Raw genomic sequence first — 17,032 nt, forward strand, 5'->3', positions numbered from 1 at the left:
AATAAGTAAAATGCCTTTAGTTTGCAATCAACTGAAAATAAGTACCATTGTGTTTTTGTTACCTTAGAATGAGACATTTATATGTACACATGGATATGGTCCTTGTCCACAGAGTCCACCATGTTTCTCAGCCATGTTTCTACAGTAGCCCAGCATGGACAAATCAAACACTGGCATATGGCCGTCCGCGTTTTTGCATCACCAATCATAGTTGGCAGCCCCTCCACGAAAACCGCATCAGAAAAACAATGATTTTTAACATGACACTGCTTTATTCAGTGATTTTACCAGTTTAAATCATCAGGTCCGCTTGTTTTGATGAGAAGAGACATCTGCGGATAATTTGGCTCCCCGTAAAAACCTTCTGAACTTCTGGATCTTAAGTTATCAGAGAAAAGAAGCGAGTGCATACGAGCAGGTGCTGGGCTAGCGGCCCATCAGTTTTTATTGGTTTTAATCACATGATCTGATTGGTTTGGGGAGGAGGAGACCTCTGCGGATAATTTGGCTCCTGGTAAAAACCTCCTGAATAATAAAAACTGAAGGAATCCTAACCGGGAGTTCATAATTGGCACACTGTAGACGTTTTAGCTGGTTACAATCTGCAGTCCTCACAGCTAGATGCCACTAAGTCCCACACACTGCTCCTTTAAATACATTTAATATCATATCAGTAAATATGAGATACTTTGAGAGTTTCACTCAAGTAATATTCTAATAGGTGACTTTAACTTCTGCCAGCGTCATATTCTAGTGAAATATTTGTACATTTACTGAAGTGTGGCTCTCAGGTACTTCATCCACCGCTGCACAAAGTTACAAAATAGTTTTTCATAAAGCAGAAACGAATCATAAGCCGCCCGTCATCATGAGGTTCTTTCAGCTCCACAGTTTTATAGACAGCTGAGGTGAAACAGTGTACGCTGAACTGCATGAACTCTAAGCCTTTTGAACACCATCCTCTGTATGTACATGTGTCCCATTTTTTTTAAATGTCAGATGTCAGCCGTAAACTGGCTGCAGGCTTCATTGAAAGACAGCACCATGTTACCTATACACAGGATTTGCTGTTGCAGCTTTTTGCGTCATCATCCAAAGGGAGCATTCACACAGTAATCCAAGTCAGATGTAAAAAAAAAAAAAAAAAAAAAGTGATGCTCAAACCCACAAATATGACTACAGATGATACCATCATAAATCTACAGCACAAACAGGCAGCTCCTTTCTGCAGCCACCTAATCTAAATGTCACGGGGTTGAGTGTCATCTGCTATCGGCTGCGCTCCTCCCACCGCAGATGTTTAGTTGAATCAGGCCCCTGACACCTCCTGAAGGCTCAAATGAAATGATTTCTTGTTACTTACAGAATGGCCTGAATTAAATACGTGACACAGAATAAATAAATACTAAATATGATTCAATAAGATGGTCCGAATGGAGACATTAGCAGCGAGAAAATTCGATACAAAGGACGACAATAAGATTTTAAAAGACAAATTAAAGAAATTATCTGGATTACAGCTACGACTTGGGAGCAAAATGATTAATATTACAGAGAGAAATAATGTAGTGCAGAGACAAGAAAGATGTACTTAATTAATTTTATTCAATTATGTGTTTTTCTTTCAGCAGAGATGCAGTTTATTCTTTTTAATCTATGATGCTTTATTGGTTTATGTGAGATGTTGAGTAAAGACATCTGCAGTGTCAACAACTCATAAAGTACAAAATGTCTCACAGTTTGCAGAATCACAAGAATCTAATTTGATTTGATACCAAACATGTATCTGCACGCTGAGTTTTTATGCTTGTGTACGTGTTATATTGGGTACTGATTTTCATTTGATCTTGAACTGGATGCAGTAAATTAAAGTAAATAACCGCACTATGTCGTCTTATGTTAAATGTAGCATCCCTCAAAGGCGAAGTCAAATGTTTGCTCACTGAAGCTTTTTTTTTTTTTCCTCCTCCTGCATAATCTGTTTGAATATGTAAATCCACGTTATGAATAGATGAACATCTGCAGGCAATTCATTCAGTCAATAATGAGGCGTTTAACAGAGTCTGTACTCAAGAAGCATGAAATTTAGCCCCAGCTTTAGCCCCCTGAATTAACTACACAGAAAAATTGTCAGTGTTAATTTACCTCTGAGAGTGTGAATATAAACACAGTGCCAGTGTTCACATGAAGTCCATCTGAGTTTACTTTTTGATGTTTCTGAGCACCATTTGCTCCCACTTCACCTTTAGAGTTATTAAAGAGGCATCGGTGACATTCAGTGAGATGCAGAGGACAACATGAAAGGCAGATGATAACATGCAATGGTGGAAGAAGTGCTACTTAATTCCTTAGATCCTTAATTTAGGTGAAAGTAGCAATAAGACACAGTCAAAAATACTGCATTTAGATTCATACTTAAAGCACATTAACAGCTAAATGTACTTAAAGTATCGAAAAAATAATTCAAAAAGTAATACTTCTACTGTTGTAGCTGCTCAAGGTGGAGCTTATTTATCTACTTTAAGTACAGTTAGAGGGTTTAGTCCAGTGGTTTCCAACTGTGGGCACCTCCAAAGGGTCACAAAATAAATCTAAAGGGTCATGAGATGAATAAAAAGGGAGAGGAAATAAGAGGAAATTAAGTTCTGATACACAAACCTGTGTTGACTTTTTGGAATGTTCAATCATCTTTTCTCTTTCTGTGAGAATTTGACCTTCTTGGAGATGAAATTTGGAGGCATCAAACAGCTATTTAAATGAAGACGTAAAAAGTTTAGAGGTGAAACGTCTGTTTAGTTGAACTGCCCATAGACATCTTAAAAAAATTGCTTGTCAAATATGTCGGGAGCCACTGGTTTAATCTTACAGATGTATTTTATAAACCTATCATGATGTTCTATGCACAGTCTCAGGGCCCTGTCTTACACCTGGTGTAACACGGTGCACAGCACAGCGCAGTTGTCAGTGTTAGTTTCAGACCGATGCAGTTGTCATTTTCACAACCAGCACCCACGTTGTGTAAGTAGCAAATGTACTTGAGCTCATCTGTACATCTGTGGGCATGTAGGTCTTGTAATGTGGTGTTATCAGGTGCACTGTTGCTATTGTAAAGGCAGCAGAAAGTGACTGTGCCACTGGCCAACAAAAAGAGAATTTTCCTGCTATTTAAAGGGTGCATTATTCAGATTATGGTGGCACGGTGGTGCAGTGGTTAGCATTGTCGCCTCACAGCAAGGGGTGGGGGTTCAAACCCTGAGGTGGGGGACCTTATGTGCGGAGTCTGCATGTTCTCCCTGTGTCAGCTTAAGATACTCCAGCTTCCTCCCACAGTCCAAAGACATGCAGGTTAATTGGTGACTCTAAATTGGCCATGAGTGTGAATGGTTGTCCGTCTCTATGTGTCAGTCCTGCTACAGTCTGGTGACCTGTCCAGGGTGTACCCTGCCTCCCACCCAATGTCAGGTGGGAAAGGCTCCAGCCCCCCACGACCCCAAACAGGATAAGCGGTTACAGAACATGAATGAATGAATAAATAAATGAATTATTCAGATAGTGACATGCACCTACATAGGTGGGTTCACAATGCACTTACACTCTGCCCGTTACACATTCAGGGACATGCGGATGGAGTAAAATAATAAATCACTCATGAGTTAAATAGTATTTACATTCTATAAAATGTGAATAAGTTGCACCTCCCCAGTAAGCGAGACGCTCTGTACATTCAAGCACAAGAAGCAGCTTAACTTCATGTATACAAATGTATTAGAAGCTAAAGGTTTAGTTGTGTTTCCTCTGTCAAGTTTATTACAACAATTTTTAGTTGTGCTGCTGAAATATAGGGTGGTACGATGGTGCAGTGGTTAGCATTGTTGCCTCACAGGAAGAGGGTTCCTGGTTTGGACCCCGGGGTGGGGGAGCCCATTTTTGTGGAGTTTGCATGTTGTCCCTGTGTCAGCGTGGGTTTCTTCCGGGTGCTCCGTCTTCTTCCCACAATCCAAAGACATGCAGGTTAATTGGTGACTCTAAATTAGCCATAGGTGTCTATATCTATATATCTATGTCTTAGCCCTGCGATAGTCTGGTGACCTGTCCAGGCTATACCCTGCCTCTCGCCCAGTGACAGCTGGGATAGGCTCCGGCCCCCCAGTGACCCCCAACAGGATAAGCGGTTATGGAAAATGAATGAATGAATGCTAAAATGTCCCACAATATTTGCTGCAGTGACATTACTGCTCATACTACATTACTCTCAGCAGAAAACCGCCCACTTCTCCAGTTGCTGAATCCACCGTGGGAACAGCAGTGCTCCTGGTGCAGGTGCGCGTGGCTTTTAAAGGGAACAGGACACGACCCTCGTATTGGTTGAATTCATGTAACACCCGAAACACACCTATGATTAATTGAGGGACTAAATACAATCCCTTACACATGATTTTGCACCCAGATTATGCACCGTTTAACTAGCAAAAGTCGAGTTGGGACCATCCTAAATGCATTTACACCATGAACTTTAGACCCTGAGCTATAATTCATTCAAACAGGGCCCTTTGTCTTAAAAGTAACTGCAGCCATCAGATAAATGTGGTGAAGTAAAAGGAACATTTGCCTCTGAAAGGAAGTGAAGTCGAGGCTCTGAGGAAGAGGCTGCAGTGTAAAACGTTACGATGGTACCTGCTCAATAATGTAATATACAAGTACCTCCAAATGTCTCACAGTTAATGTAAATGTACTCTATTACTTTCCATCACTGGTAACATGAGAGTGGCTCTGAGTGTGGCAGCTGGAACAGTACAGTAGTCAGAACAGGAAAAAATCTAAATCCTACAAAAGCTTTTCAAACACACAACAAATGGCTGCACATACTTCTCAATGGCCCATTATCTGATTTGCTTCTCCACTAGCTGCAGTTAATCAGTTTTATGCTTTGTTGCATGTGTGTGCTTCTGTGTGTGTGTGTGTGTCTGTGTGTGTGTGTTTGTGTTTGCTTGAACCCAGGACCCAGGAATTGATATCGGTGATATCTCTGAGAGGAAGGCTCTGAGGAAGAGGCTGCAGTGCAAAACTTTCCGATGGTACCTGGTCAACATCTACCCCGAGATGAGGATGTACAGCGACACAATCGCATACGGAGTGGTAAGCCGCCGCTGCCGCCGCCGCCTCCCTCTTCATCACAAATGCAATTCAGCTTCTGCAGAAGCCAAAACAAGTCTAAACCGTGGCTGAGCAAATCATTTTAATCCCTTGTGTTGGGATGCGGATGGCTGCTGTCAGGAGCACAAACAGTTTACAAAGAGCAGGTTTGCTGCAGCAACTTTTATTCTTTCCTCCTCACTTCAGAAGTTACTAAAAAAAACGTCCTCTGTTAGATTAATGCTGTGAAAATAGATACGTATATAGATTAATTGAGGCTTACTTTAAATATAGATGTAGTCTATCCCACTTGAGGGCTTTGCTGCAGAATTTTATTAGTGAGAGAAGCCAGAAAAAGTGACAGCCAACAGGGCTGGCAGTGTTTCTATTTGCCCATTCCTAGTTGTTCTCAAACAGCTTTACTTCCACGGTCCTCCCACCTCACATCACTGCGGTGCACCCTAATACACAGTGACACAGACTGCAGTATTATGGCACCGCTTTCCATGTTGTATGGATGATTTTTATATTACAAACTGACAAATGGTGGATGGATATAGCGAGGAAATAGGCCGACCTCATTACATTCATTTCTGTGAGTTAGTTGACCTCATTATTCTATATTTGCGACATGCATTTGATGGGTTAGTCAGCTGCGGTGGTTTAAGCAGTCGTTACATTCCTGGCCACTTGCATGGATAGAAATTATTTTTGTCAGCATAAAACTTTGTTGACATTTCCAGAGTATGTGTTTGAGGTCTAATTTATTCATTTCTCCCCCGTCCTGCTCCTCCTGATCTAAATGCGGGTGAGGGGAGGTGCGGGTGGAAGCCAGCTGTCCTCTACAGCTCTGTATCGCTCCGTATTCGCTGAGCCATGCCCATGTTAGAGCAGTGCAATCAAATCTGAAGGATATTATACACCTAATTCAGCAACACATCACATAACAGAAACTTAAGGTGCTTTAAATGCTGTTTTATTTCAATCTAATGTCGTCACCACAGGTGTCACTGTTGCATATTTACTATTTCTACACGGGTAGACCGGAGCTGTTGCACGGGACCATGCGCTGCCTGTGGATTTACTGATTATCAGAGAGAAGTAGACATCTCCTGAGCCAATGGGGAGCTGAATCATCCTCTAGCTGTGTTCTTCTGATCTCACATCTTTACCTAATTCACTCCCCCACGCAAACCACCATCCCTGGAGCTCCCTGCAGTGTAGTTTGTATCTCACAATCAGGCGGACCTTTGTCATGATGTGCATGAATAACCCTCTGGGCCTCAAAGTCTGATTCATATTCATCAAGTGTAACGTGTCTAATTTACATTTTGATAAAACAAAAATGAATTTAAGAGGATGTCATTATATGACTTTTTCAGATGTTTCAACCAGCTCAGCCCTCTTCTATATTTTCTGTAAATATCCTTTCATATTTCTCTTCTCTTTATGTGAGTCTAAGAGTATATGCCAGGCTGATATTGGATGGCTACTGTGGGATATAAACATCTTTCTCCTTTCTCTTTTTGGGTTTATAATGCCAAACTCACACAACCATGTAGATGCATTTTCGAGCACCGCAGCAGGCAGTGCTTAATGTTTGGATAATAGTTTCCCCTGTAGATGAAATAATGTACTGCAGAGTTGAAGAGAGCAGGTGGTAGGTGGAGCAGCTTCCTCACTCTCACTGTGTTTTGGCAGTAGATGATTTTATCGGTGGACTGGTCACCACAGAGGAATTATCTCATACCATTATTCACAGTTCGGTAAGCAACCGTTAATTCACCTCACCAAATATTTTCAGCCAATTTTCCTTCACCGGGGGTTGTCCAAGGTTGTTCTCAGCTTCCTTGTAATTATACAGTCAATTAATCATCTATGGGACTTATAGATACTTAGATACTTTATTGTTATTGCCACACAGTGGAGGTGATGGTAATTGGTTTGGTGCAGCGTGGTAGCTCAGTTCCACTGCAAAAGAAAGGGAGAAGAAAGCAAGCAACATAAACCATTACACAGCAGAAACAAAAAGGAAACACATCAGTGGGAAAATATGTGAAATATACAGCTCAGTTCAGTCCCCAGTGTATGAAGTAGCCCAACAGGCAAAAACTGTAATGATCGATGTACCAGTGCAAACGGAACACCATCAATACTTATCATACAAGACATTATCGTATAATATAGTTTTTAAATTATGAAATACTGTATTTACTCTTCCAACAGAATTTTCCAAGACATATAAATGACCATAAATACAGAATATATATTACAGCATGGCGCTACTGTGCCAGAATAGGGGGGACGAGACGTTTTGTCCTCCCGCTTTATGTGCACACAAGAAGACACCACAGGCTCTACTATCATAAACCATGTGGCAACATCACAGTCAGGTGCGCCTGTGGCAATTCAGTGGTCAGGCTTCCTTTGCGCACCTGCGGCACACTAGGGCTCAGGGTGGGATCTGAAAGAACACAGTATTATAGGTGGATGATAAAAAGCTGTGACAATCATGGTGTATTACACCCGTTTAATTACAGGGCCGTCATGACTCACAGAGTGTTGGGGAATACTGCAGAGAGTTTTTCTCAGGGAACGTATTGTTGTCTGAGACATGGGATGGACATTTTTAAACTTGAATGTTGAACCGGAACAATCTCTATCACATCATGTTGCTAATCACAGCCTCATATCTGCCTGTGCTATAATTAAAAATGTGGAGCTCCAGGTGACATTTTGGTCAGCCTCATTTGAAAAGAGACAGCGGGCAGAAATTAACCCGCTTAACTGGTGTTTGGGATGGTGAAAGACTGACAACATCCCTTCCGGAGATCCAAGGGGAGAGGGGGTAGCAACACAACTCCACCTAATGGAGGCTTACAGCGCCCCAGATTAAAACGTCCAAAAACACATAACTGAATCCACAAAATATCTCCATACTGCTCGTCCATAGTGACCTGAAGCCCTGACATAAAAAGTTGTTTGGAAAAACGTCATTTGATCTCTGTTTTTAGCCTCACTGTAGCCTGTAGCTCTAACTGCCTCTCTGTGCACCGTGCTCACGTGTGACGTTTTTCCAAACAACTTTTTATGTCGGGGCTTCAGGACACTTGGATCACTACGGTGGAGCAGTATGGAGATATTTTGTGGTTTCAATTATGTGTTTGTGGACGTTTGAATCTGAGGCACCGTAAGCCTCTATTAGGTGGAGTTGTGTTGCTACCCCCTCTCCACTTGGATCTCTGCAAGTGTTGTGAGGACTCTAAAACTTCACCTGAGCCTCCATCGGCATATGGGTGAGTAGATAATGGCTTAAGTTTCATTTTTGGGTGCACTATCCCTTTAAGACAATTACAATTTTTCGTGGTGCTTTGCAAACTGTTCTCAATGCGTCCTGTCTTCAACACACACGTTCATGTGAAGAAGAAACTGTGTAGAATGGTTCATCAAAACGACATATTTGATGCGCTCATAAGCACTGGGGGTCTGTGGTTACTTTATAACCACCTGATGCTGGTTGTACAAAATATAAGCAGCGGATCCACCATGCGTAATTGTAGTACAACAGTGCGCAACATAGCTCCAGTTGGAGACTGCAGATGGAACAGATACCCACTGCCTTCAGATGGCTGTAAAGAGGGTCACCAGTATAAAAAGAATGCCTTCAGTGTATAGCACTAAGGTCCAACAGAGAACACGAGTGTTGATATTTACGTGTTGAAAAGAGCCCTTCCCAACACCTACAAGCTATTATAGCGTTAACTATGAGTTACGAGTAACTAACAGCCCAAACTCTGTAAGCGTACACGGTCTCTTCATGACATGACGACATCAGACTTGAATTTTTTGCCCCCTCAGTGTTAAACACAAGTCGGCACCTGTGTATTACAGTCATCTTCTTAGGATAATCTTTTAGCACAGTCCTTCATCTTAGGATAAAAAGGCTGAATATGCATTTTTAATTTCAAAGCTACAACTTCTGCATTCTTTCAACCTCACAAAATTTTCAAAACTCAGCATATACCAAAATCTCTTTATTTATGGATAACTAACTAATTTCAAAGTCTGTCTTAAAGCCCCTGGAAATTAAAATCTTTCTTGCAAATATATCTTAAGGTATTATTTAGTGAGACTTTATGAATCAAAAAGTGAGTTAATCTGCTGTGTCAGGACTGCGTGGGCGACACGCTAACTAACTGTTAGAACTTTAGCAGTCATCAGTGTGTTTATGTGTGAAATAATTATTTATAGTAAGACGCTGATTAAGAAAACTGTTTTTAAGGGCCTATAACTCATCCAAAATGTCTAATTAATCTGAAAAAATAACTTGTTTTGAGAGCAAATATAGAAACCCTTTGAAAGTGCTCCACCTTTAGTAGGAATAAAGTGTACTGTGGAAGAGATTTGCAACATATCTTAATTGTGATGGACTTGAATTGAAGCTCACCCTTGTCTGCACCTTGCTGAGTGTATATCCTTAAAAGTTAGAAGCCATTTTTGATAGCAGCATAAACACTCACAGGGGCAGAGGGCATCAGAACAAAAACAAATCATATCTGAATAAGTCTGTGTATGCATGATTTTAGCCCCAGACAGTTCATATCTTTTGTTTCTTTGTGTGTTTATGTGTGTGTTTGTCTTTGTCTGCCAGCTGAAAAACTCCCTGAAGAATGATCTATGTCTGGACCAGGGACCCGACAATGACAACGTCCCCATCCTGTATCTCTGTCACGGGATGACACCTCAGGTTAGAGCCCTCCATCTCTCCGCACCACTGTTTCATACAGGGTGCAGCACAAAGCCAGATTTAATATATCACCTCTATATTTTATTTCCATCTTGGGTTTTTCTGACTCAATAAAAGCTCCTCCATCTTAAAGAAAAATAACTTTCCTCTGCCTTCAGATTGGATCAAGTTCAGCGGCTTTACCTCATAAAACAGGATCAGGTTTTCTATTTTGCCCTTTACAGAAAGTCTCCTCAGTGTTTTTAAATACATATTAAACTCGTGTCCATTTTTCATGCACCTCCATTTAGGGCTGACATGTCCTAACTGAGTCCAGCTCAGGATAAAATGCCACGTTATTGACGAAACACGGTGAAAAATCCTGTTTTTTTGATTAAGTTAGATTGGACATGAACATTTGTCTCCGTCTCCAGTTTTCTTCACTTTAATGTCAAAAGGTTTGCTTTCTCGCACACAGCCTATTAGACCTCAGGATTATTTCAACCCCCCGCTTCTGTTTTTCATCAGTCAACGTCTTTAAAAGCCGCATCTCTGGCCTACTTGTTCGGGACATATCTCAGCCCAAATAATAGGGAGTTTAAGTGTCTTCAAATGTTAGCACAGCTTGATTATCATTTACTTTCTCCAGCCTCTTCCAGCTCCTATCGATTGCTCCATCCCATTATGTCTGAGCAGATTGTTTTCAGAGATTGTTTAACCTTGCCGTGACAGTTGTAAACTTGTCTTATAGAGCAAGGCCTGATCTCACATTATCCCTCTCAATTCAAATGAATCTATCGGACGTTTCACACTCATTACGCCTCGTATTGATATTTGCACCACACTGCAAATTAAAACTGATTCAGGAGAAATCTGTGTAATCTTCTAATCTTTTGCCTTAAAAAACCCAACTTCTACAGCCTTCTCTGAGACCTAGATAACTTTAAAACTTGCTAATTATAAATCTGTTATATGCTATAAATCTCTCATAAATCCAGGCATTTCAAACAAAGGATTGGAGTAGCACCAGCGTTCCTAATGAGATTAGGAATCTCCTCTGCAAGACAAATCTAGTCTGCTCTATTTTTATGTTTCAGTGTTACATCATCAGCAGGAATTAGACCCCGGATTGCCTCTATAATGACACATATACATAGCAAATGTTTGCTGTAGTCAGTCAGAGTAGCTTTTGGGCAAGCTAGACTTTGTATCCGAGGGGTGCCGCAGTAAATGCAGTACATCACCGTGCTGAAAGAAAATTGCACAGCCACACATGAAAGGAGAGGGTATTACAAAGCTTACAATCCAACACGTGACTGACTTTACAAGAGCGTGTTGTCAGCAAACATAGAGTACAGCGCCTGAGCTCAAGCAGTAATAAAACATACCGACTTAAGCACAGCAACAATAGAAAGCACAGCCACATACGGTCTGGCAGTCTGCGCTGCTCCAAAAATGAGCAGCACATCTAAAAAATTCACACTCGTCAGACTGTTTAACGTCTGGTGTGAAGGTGGCAGGAGGCTGTTTGGGCGATAAGAATAAGAAAGAGTAAGAGAAAAAGTTCAGGCATGCAGAAGCAGCTATGGCCCAGATTTTTTTTTCATTGTTTTAATAAAAGAAAATATAACAGCTAATGAAGGTGCTGAGTCACAGTCGATCTTTAGTCTGTTCCCACTTATGAAATGTATAGACTTCCACAGACAGAGTCTCTGTTTAATTGTCTGCTCTGATATGAATCTTAACTCCTCCGTACTCTTGTTACGCCTCTTCACCGTTTGGATTCTGCAAACCAATTTATGTGTTCTCTCTTCAGTTTGGTTTTTATTTGTTTTGAGCTGCAAGGGGTGGAAGTACTCAGATCCTTCAATAAAAGCACCAGTGCAACAATGTAAAAACAACAAGTCCTTCACTGAAAATTCTACATGAGTAAAACAAATTGTCGGCAAAAGTTTTTCAAAATATAGTACTCTGCGTCAGTCAGGCTGCCTCCAACTGATGAATCATTTTATGTGACATTATTAAACTGTTAATACTATGCATGGATGTGTTAGCAGCATATTTTGTTGTAGCTTAGTGAAGTGGAGCTAAGTATATCATCATGACATGATTAATGGGGAACACAAAGTTCTGCTACACAAGTTTGTTTTCATTGCAATCTCTTCTTTTTCTGAAACCTGAAAACCATTTGAGAAGTTTGAAGGGGTCTGCTGCTGCTACCAAATCATAGACATCTTAAGGAGCTCCAGCTTGACAATAATTTTCTTTCAGGGGTCACAACAAGTTTGGTGAAAATGGTTTAACCTTTATCAATATATTGTTTTCAGTAGTTTATTATATACATGGTACAAGTAAGAACTATACCCAAATACTGAGCAGGTTGCTGTTTGTCAATGGTATCACCAGGAAGAGTGAAAGTTAAAGCCAACACCAGATTCACTCTCGTTTGCTGTACTTTGCTATACTGTTTCTGCTATTTTCGTAGCTTCTTCTTGGACGCATGCTGCTCACAGTCTGGCACCTGCCTACTACCTTTATATTAAGTCCCAACCTCACACACTTCTAGTGAGTCATTAGTGATGATGGAGAGAGATCACTTTTATATGAGTCTATACATTGTTTTTTCAGGGAAACTCTTGCAGAGTGTATCTTTAAAGGGATAGTTCACCTCAAAATCAAAATTACATATTTTCATCCTACTTGTAGTGCTTTTGCGTTGAGGTATGTGGTGCACAGCATGGTGTCACAGCATAATATATATATATATTATATATATGTATATATATTTGCCAACTGCTAGCCCAGGGTTCAGCAGCCTTTATGGTCAAGAGAGCCATTTTTGGCCCAAAAAGCTCTCAAATAATCTGCCTGGAGCCGCAAAACTACTAACAGTAAATCTAAATTTGCCCATCAACATTACTAATAGGTATAAACAAGCATTAATAAATATGTTTTACCATAAGGTGGCTACTCTGAAGTGGGTTGTTTATAATTGTTTGGTACTTAAACTTTGCAGGGTTAGTGGTAAAAGCAAACAAATATGTCCACACAATCCCCCACCCAGAACCCTCTTGTTGTGAGGCGACAATGTACCACCATGAAAATTACAATGTTAAAAAAAATACCCATTGTTAATTTCCATATCATTTTTTGCTAAAGCCACAGGGAGACATGTGGCTCCAGAGCCCCAGGTTGCCTGTCCCTGGTGTAACCACACAGAGGCAAGTGTGCGTCTACTCATGGAAGAGAGGCTCGTGCTCGTCATAGCGCGAGATGTAAACATTAATGGAGTCCACCTCGGCTGAGATGTATCATTAGCTAGCTCAGTGGTGCTAGGTCAGCTGGCATTAGATGCACAATTCTGCATTGTGATATGGTTGGCTGGTGCAGTTTGGTATAAAGAAAATAGTTCCTCCATGTACCTGCTCACATTAAGGTCTGTGGATATCTTGAGTAACCAGGTCATTTCTGGAAAAATCCAGCACTTGACAGCTCACACCAAAACAATCCAAAGTGATTAATAGCACCACAGGTATGTTGATTTTTGGGTGAGCTGTCCCTTTAAATACAGCGCAGAAGTACTCAGTTACCTTCAACTTCTGTAAGAGGCACAAATTAACAATGTCATATTATCATATAAAGACCATCCTTATTCCTTCCGACATCATTTATCACTCTGTGTGCACTACGCCAAACTAAAGGCAGCATTACATCATCAGATTCTGAGCAGCGCTGAGTCTATCTGTAAATACAATCCACAAATTCCCACTCTGTCGTCCCTCCTCGCTCTCATCCTTACACCACGGAGCCTTTTTCATTCTGAATACAAAACATTCTTCTCCTGCTTTATTCCTGCAAATAATTTTCAGTTTTTGTCAGCTAAATATGAGCAAAAAAGTAGTTAGGAGGGAAACCATCAGAGAGGGCACAATTATTCGGGTTTTCTCCCCAATCCTGAATTAATAATGAGCTTCTTTTGTGTGCCTTGCCTTGTCTTTCCTCGTCCTCCATTCAGCCAGCGTGGCCGTATAAATATGCATATTTAGTGTATGTAAATGTCTCTTTCATACCGCAAGACAACCCAAGAGCAAGCCTCATTTGCTGCATAGTTTATTACCTGTATGTTCACATACAGCTCTGGAGGGACCATTATCTAAATGTCAACCACAGCAGTCTGAACCTACAGCGCTACACAGTTCACTCATGGCGGGATGTGGTGTGTCTTGCAGAATGTGTACTACACCAGTACTCAGCAGCTCCACATCGGGCTCCTCAGCCCCACCGTTGACGACGACGACAACAAGTGCCTGGTGGACGTGAATAGCAGGCCGCGCCTCATCGAGTGCAGCTACGCCGCAGCCAAACGCATGAAGCTCCACTGGCTCTTCACTCAGGTGATGACCCGTAAACACAGCCCCCACACACGGTCAGAAAACACAAGGTTAACATTCGGCTTATACTCAGCCTCAGTTAAGGTAATTTGTTGAGTGTGTCAGCAGCAACAAACCAACTGTGGAGGCAGCTTTTAATCAGTGGTTTAATTTACTGTTTGACCGGAGTTTCCCCTCAGTTCTGTAACTCATTTAGACATGCAGAGTCATTGAAACTTAATGATTGTCTTTCTGCATTAGCTGCGCATGCAAACTGTGTTTTAACAGAACAAGCAGCCACCTCACAAAATGCCCCGTGACGGCGGGTGAATTGGATTTACTGCATGCTTTGATTTGGGCTCAAAAGACCTCATATTGTTGTCTGCCACGCTGTCAGTACAGTGTTAATTATAATTTATGCTCCTCTTTCAGCCAAACATGTGTAACATCCCAAATGCTCTTCATATCAGACACTTGGTATAGCAAGTGCAATATTCTTTCTAACGATGTCACTGCTGGACCGGCGCTACAGGTGCGTGTGGTTTTACAGAGTCATGGACACAAAGTGTGAAAAGGTTTTTACATGCTTGAGCTCATACGCCACATATCCTCACACTGAACTTTAAGTGGTTATTTTAGTTAACTCTGTATAATTTAGTAAGCAGGATGGGGACGTATCAGCAAGGCTGGAGTGTATCACGTCTCTGAAATATGGCATCAATTATTGACACAGTTTTGACTGCACGTGTGCAAAATGTCAGGCTCAAACAGAAATAGATTGCCTTGATGCAGCCATAGCAACTTTAGGGAAAGGAGCACTGTACAAATTAGAGAGAACAGGGTTTTTTGTTGTTGTTGTTGTTCTTTATTCTTAGTTCAAATGTTGCACAAAACCCAATAAACTGAAGAAATTCTTAATCTATTCCCTGTAAGCTATGCAAAATGCCTTCACTTCCTTCACTGCACAGACCTCTTTTTATCCACTAAAAAGTGATCTCGATAAGCCTCGACTTTGTGTGCTTGCATGTAAAGATTCGACACATGTTGGTAGGTGCTGATTAGAAAAGCGAGCATATGTTCAGTGGGCGGGACTGTATGGTTTGTTCTGCTTGTGTGTTTCATGGCCATGTGTGGGTGATGCCTTTTATTTTTCTGTAACAAATACTGATTGTTCAGTATATAGCATAGTAGAATATAATGAAAACCCTCGCAAACCATAGCATCCTGAATCAAATAACAACCTTCCCACATGGTATGTGCTCACATATACATTCATTAGCCAACTCGTGGAGGTTGATTTAAGCAGCAGAACCAAGACGTTATACAGAGAACTTGGATGAGTGAAACCCAGCAGCTCTTTTTATCACTCTCTGTTCCTGATGTGCAGGGATTCTGGGTTTGAGATTGGCCTCGTTCCAGGCCTCTGATCTCCACCCACATCTTCGGTTTGTTCAGTTATTCAAATACATCTGTTGTTGCGCTAATGGACTGATGTTTCCTCCAGTTTGAGAAACAATCGGCCGACCAGACCTTTGTAAGAAGGATTAGGAATAGGGAAGTCATCTCTCTGTGCAAGAGACAGAAAAATAGCTACAACTATTGATTAAAATTCAGCTGTACACATTGTTGTAAGCTGACTCACGAAAAGTAACAAATCTTAAAGGATAACTTTGGTAATTGTCAACTTGGAGCAACCTGTGCAGATTGTCAATTAACATCTAGTATAAGGGCTTGTTTTTGCCACTGAAAGGTTTAGGGGCTGTCCACATGTCGTGTCTTAAACTGCCTTGAAACACAAGGTCGGGTGCTGGGCGCTATTTTTGTGCCTTTTTTGAGCCAGCTTTCAAGAGCATGGCGGCAGGTTGCATCTGAGGTTGCTAAACAACCTCAGCAAGCATGGTACCATAGCCTGTTAACCTGAAATCCTGAGTGCAGAGCTGATCTTTTTCCTGTTACTGTTTGTAAGTGGGACAGACGAAAAGCTTTGGTGGCTCTGCACCAAAATGATCAACTTTTCTATATTTACCACTGTTATTTACAGAAGAAAGGAAAGATATCTGTCAGCTGTGATTGGTTGTTCCTCGTCACATGACATGCGGTGTGCTCTGCTGTGTTCCAAAAGTTGAACTAGATTTACTGTATCTCAGAGCGCAGCGGTTGCGCCTCAAAAAATGGGCGCTCGGGAACGCGTATGCGCCGCAGCGGCATCACCCTTGCATCAGAGCACGCCTGCCGTAAAAGCAATGAATGTGAGGGCGCAAAAACGCGGCATGTGTTATTTTAAGTGTCTGACAACAGTATGGAATGGATCCCTACAGAGACAGACATCATTGTATAAGGATCTCTTTGTTGCCAAACCCACCAGACTCCATTTTAATTAACCATGATTTTATTATTGTAAAAGAGACTAGAAAAGAGACAAAAACAAAATAAAACTCACAAAAATCACCATGGTTCATCTTTTGACTGTCTCAATAATCACCGGGTGATTTGGTTGGTTTTTGAAAAAAAAAAAAATGTATTGACCCAGTTAGTTGTGAAAATATGCCGGCTCTGTACACGCTAAAATTACACTTTTTTTGAATGGAGCCTGGTGGTTTCAACAATAGCGATTTCAGGGCTGTTTCTGATTAAACAAAAAGTTTATCTGTGCAGTGTCAGACACTCAATATTAATCTGAGCCTGTCTGTGCCAATAAAACAAGCACTTTGAGGGGATGCACACTAGTGTTGCACGGTATACCGGTACTAAAATAGTACCGCGGTACTAGAGTATTCCAAACGGTGTACTAAAATAGTACCGC

General features: G+C 41.2%; 1 protein-coding gene across 1 annotated transcript in view; it reads left to right on the forward strand.

Annotated features, from left to right (window-relative positions):
* galnt18b (UDP-N-acetyl-alpha-D-galactosamine:polypeptide N-acetylgalactosaminyltransferase 18b) overlaps window positions 1-17,032 on the forward strand; it is a 129,731-nt gene that overhangs the window by 107,915 nt on the left and 4,784 nt on the right. The window contains exons 8-10 of the mRNA XM_050053845.1: window positions 4,999-5,136; window positions 9,785-9,880; window positions 14,089-14,253. Of these exons, the coding sequence (XP_049909802.1) occupies window positions 4,999-5,136; window positions 9,785-9,880; window positions 14,089-14,253 (399 nt within the window). The remainder of the gene's footprint in view (window positions 1-4,998; window positions 5,137-9,784; window positions 9,881-14,088; window positions 14,254-17,032) is intronic.

The sequence above is a fragment of the Epinephelus moara genome, chromosome 1 (genome assembly GCF_006386435.1).
Source record: "Epinephelus moara isolate mb chromosome 1, YSFRI_EMoa_1.0, whole genome shotgun sequence".
NCBI classification, from domain to species: domain Eukaryota; kingdom Metazoa; phylum Chordata; class Actinopteri; order Perciformes; family Serranidae; genus Epinephelus; species Epinephelus moara.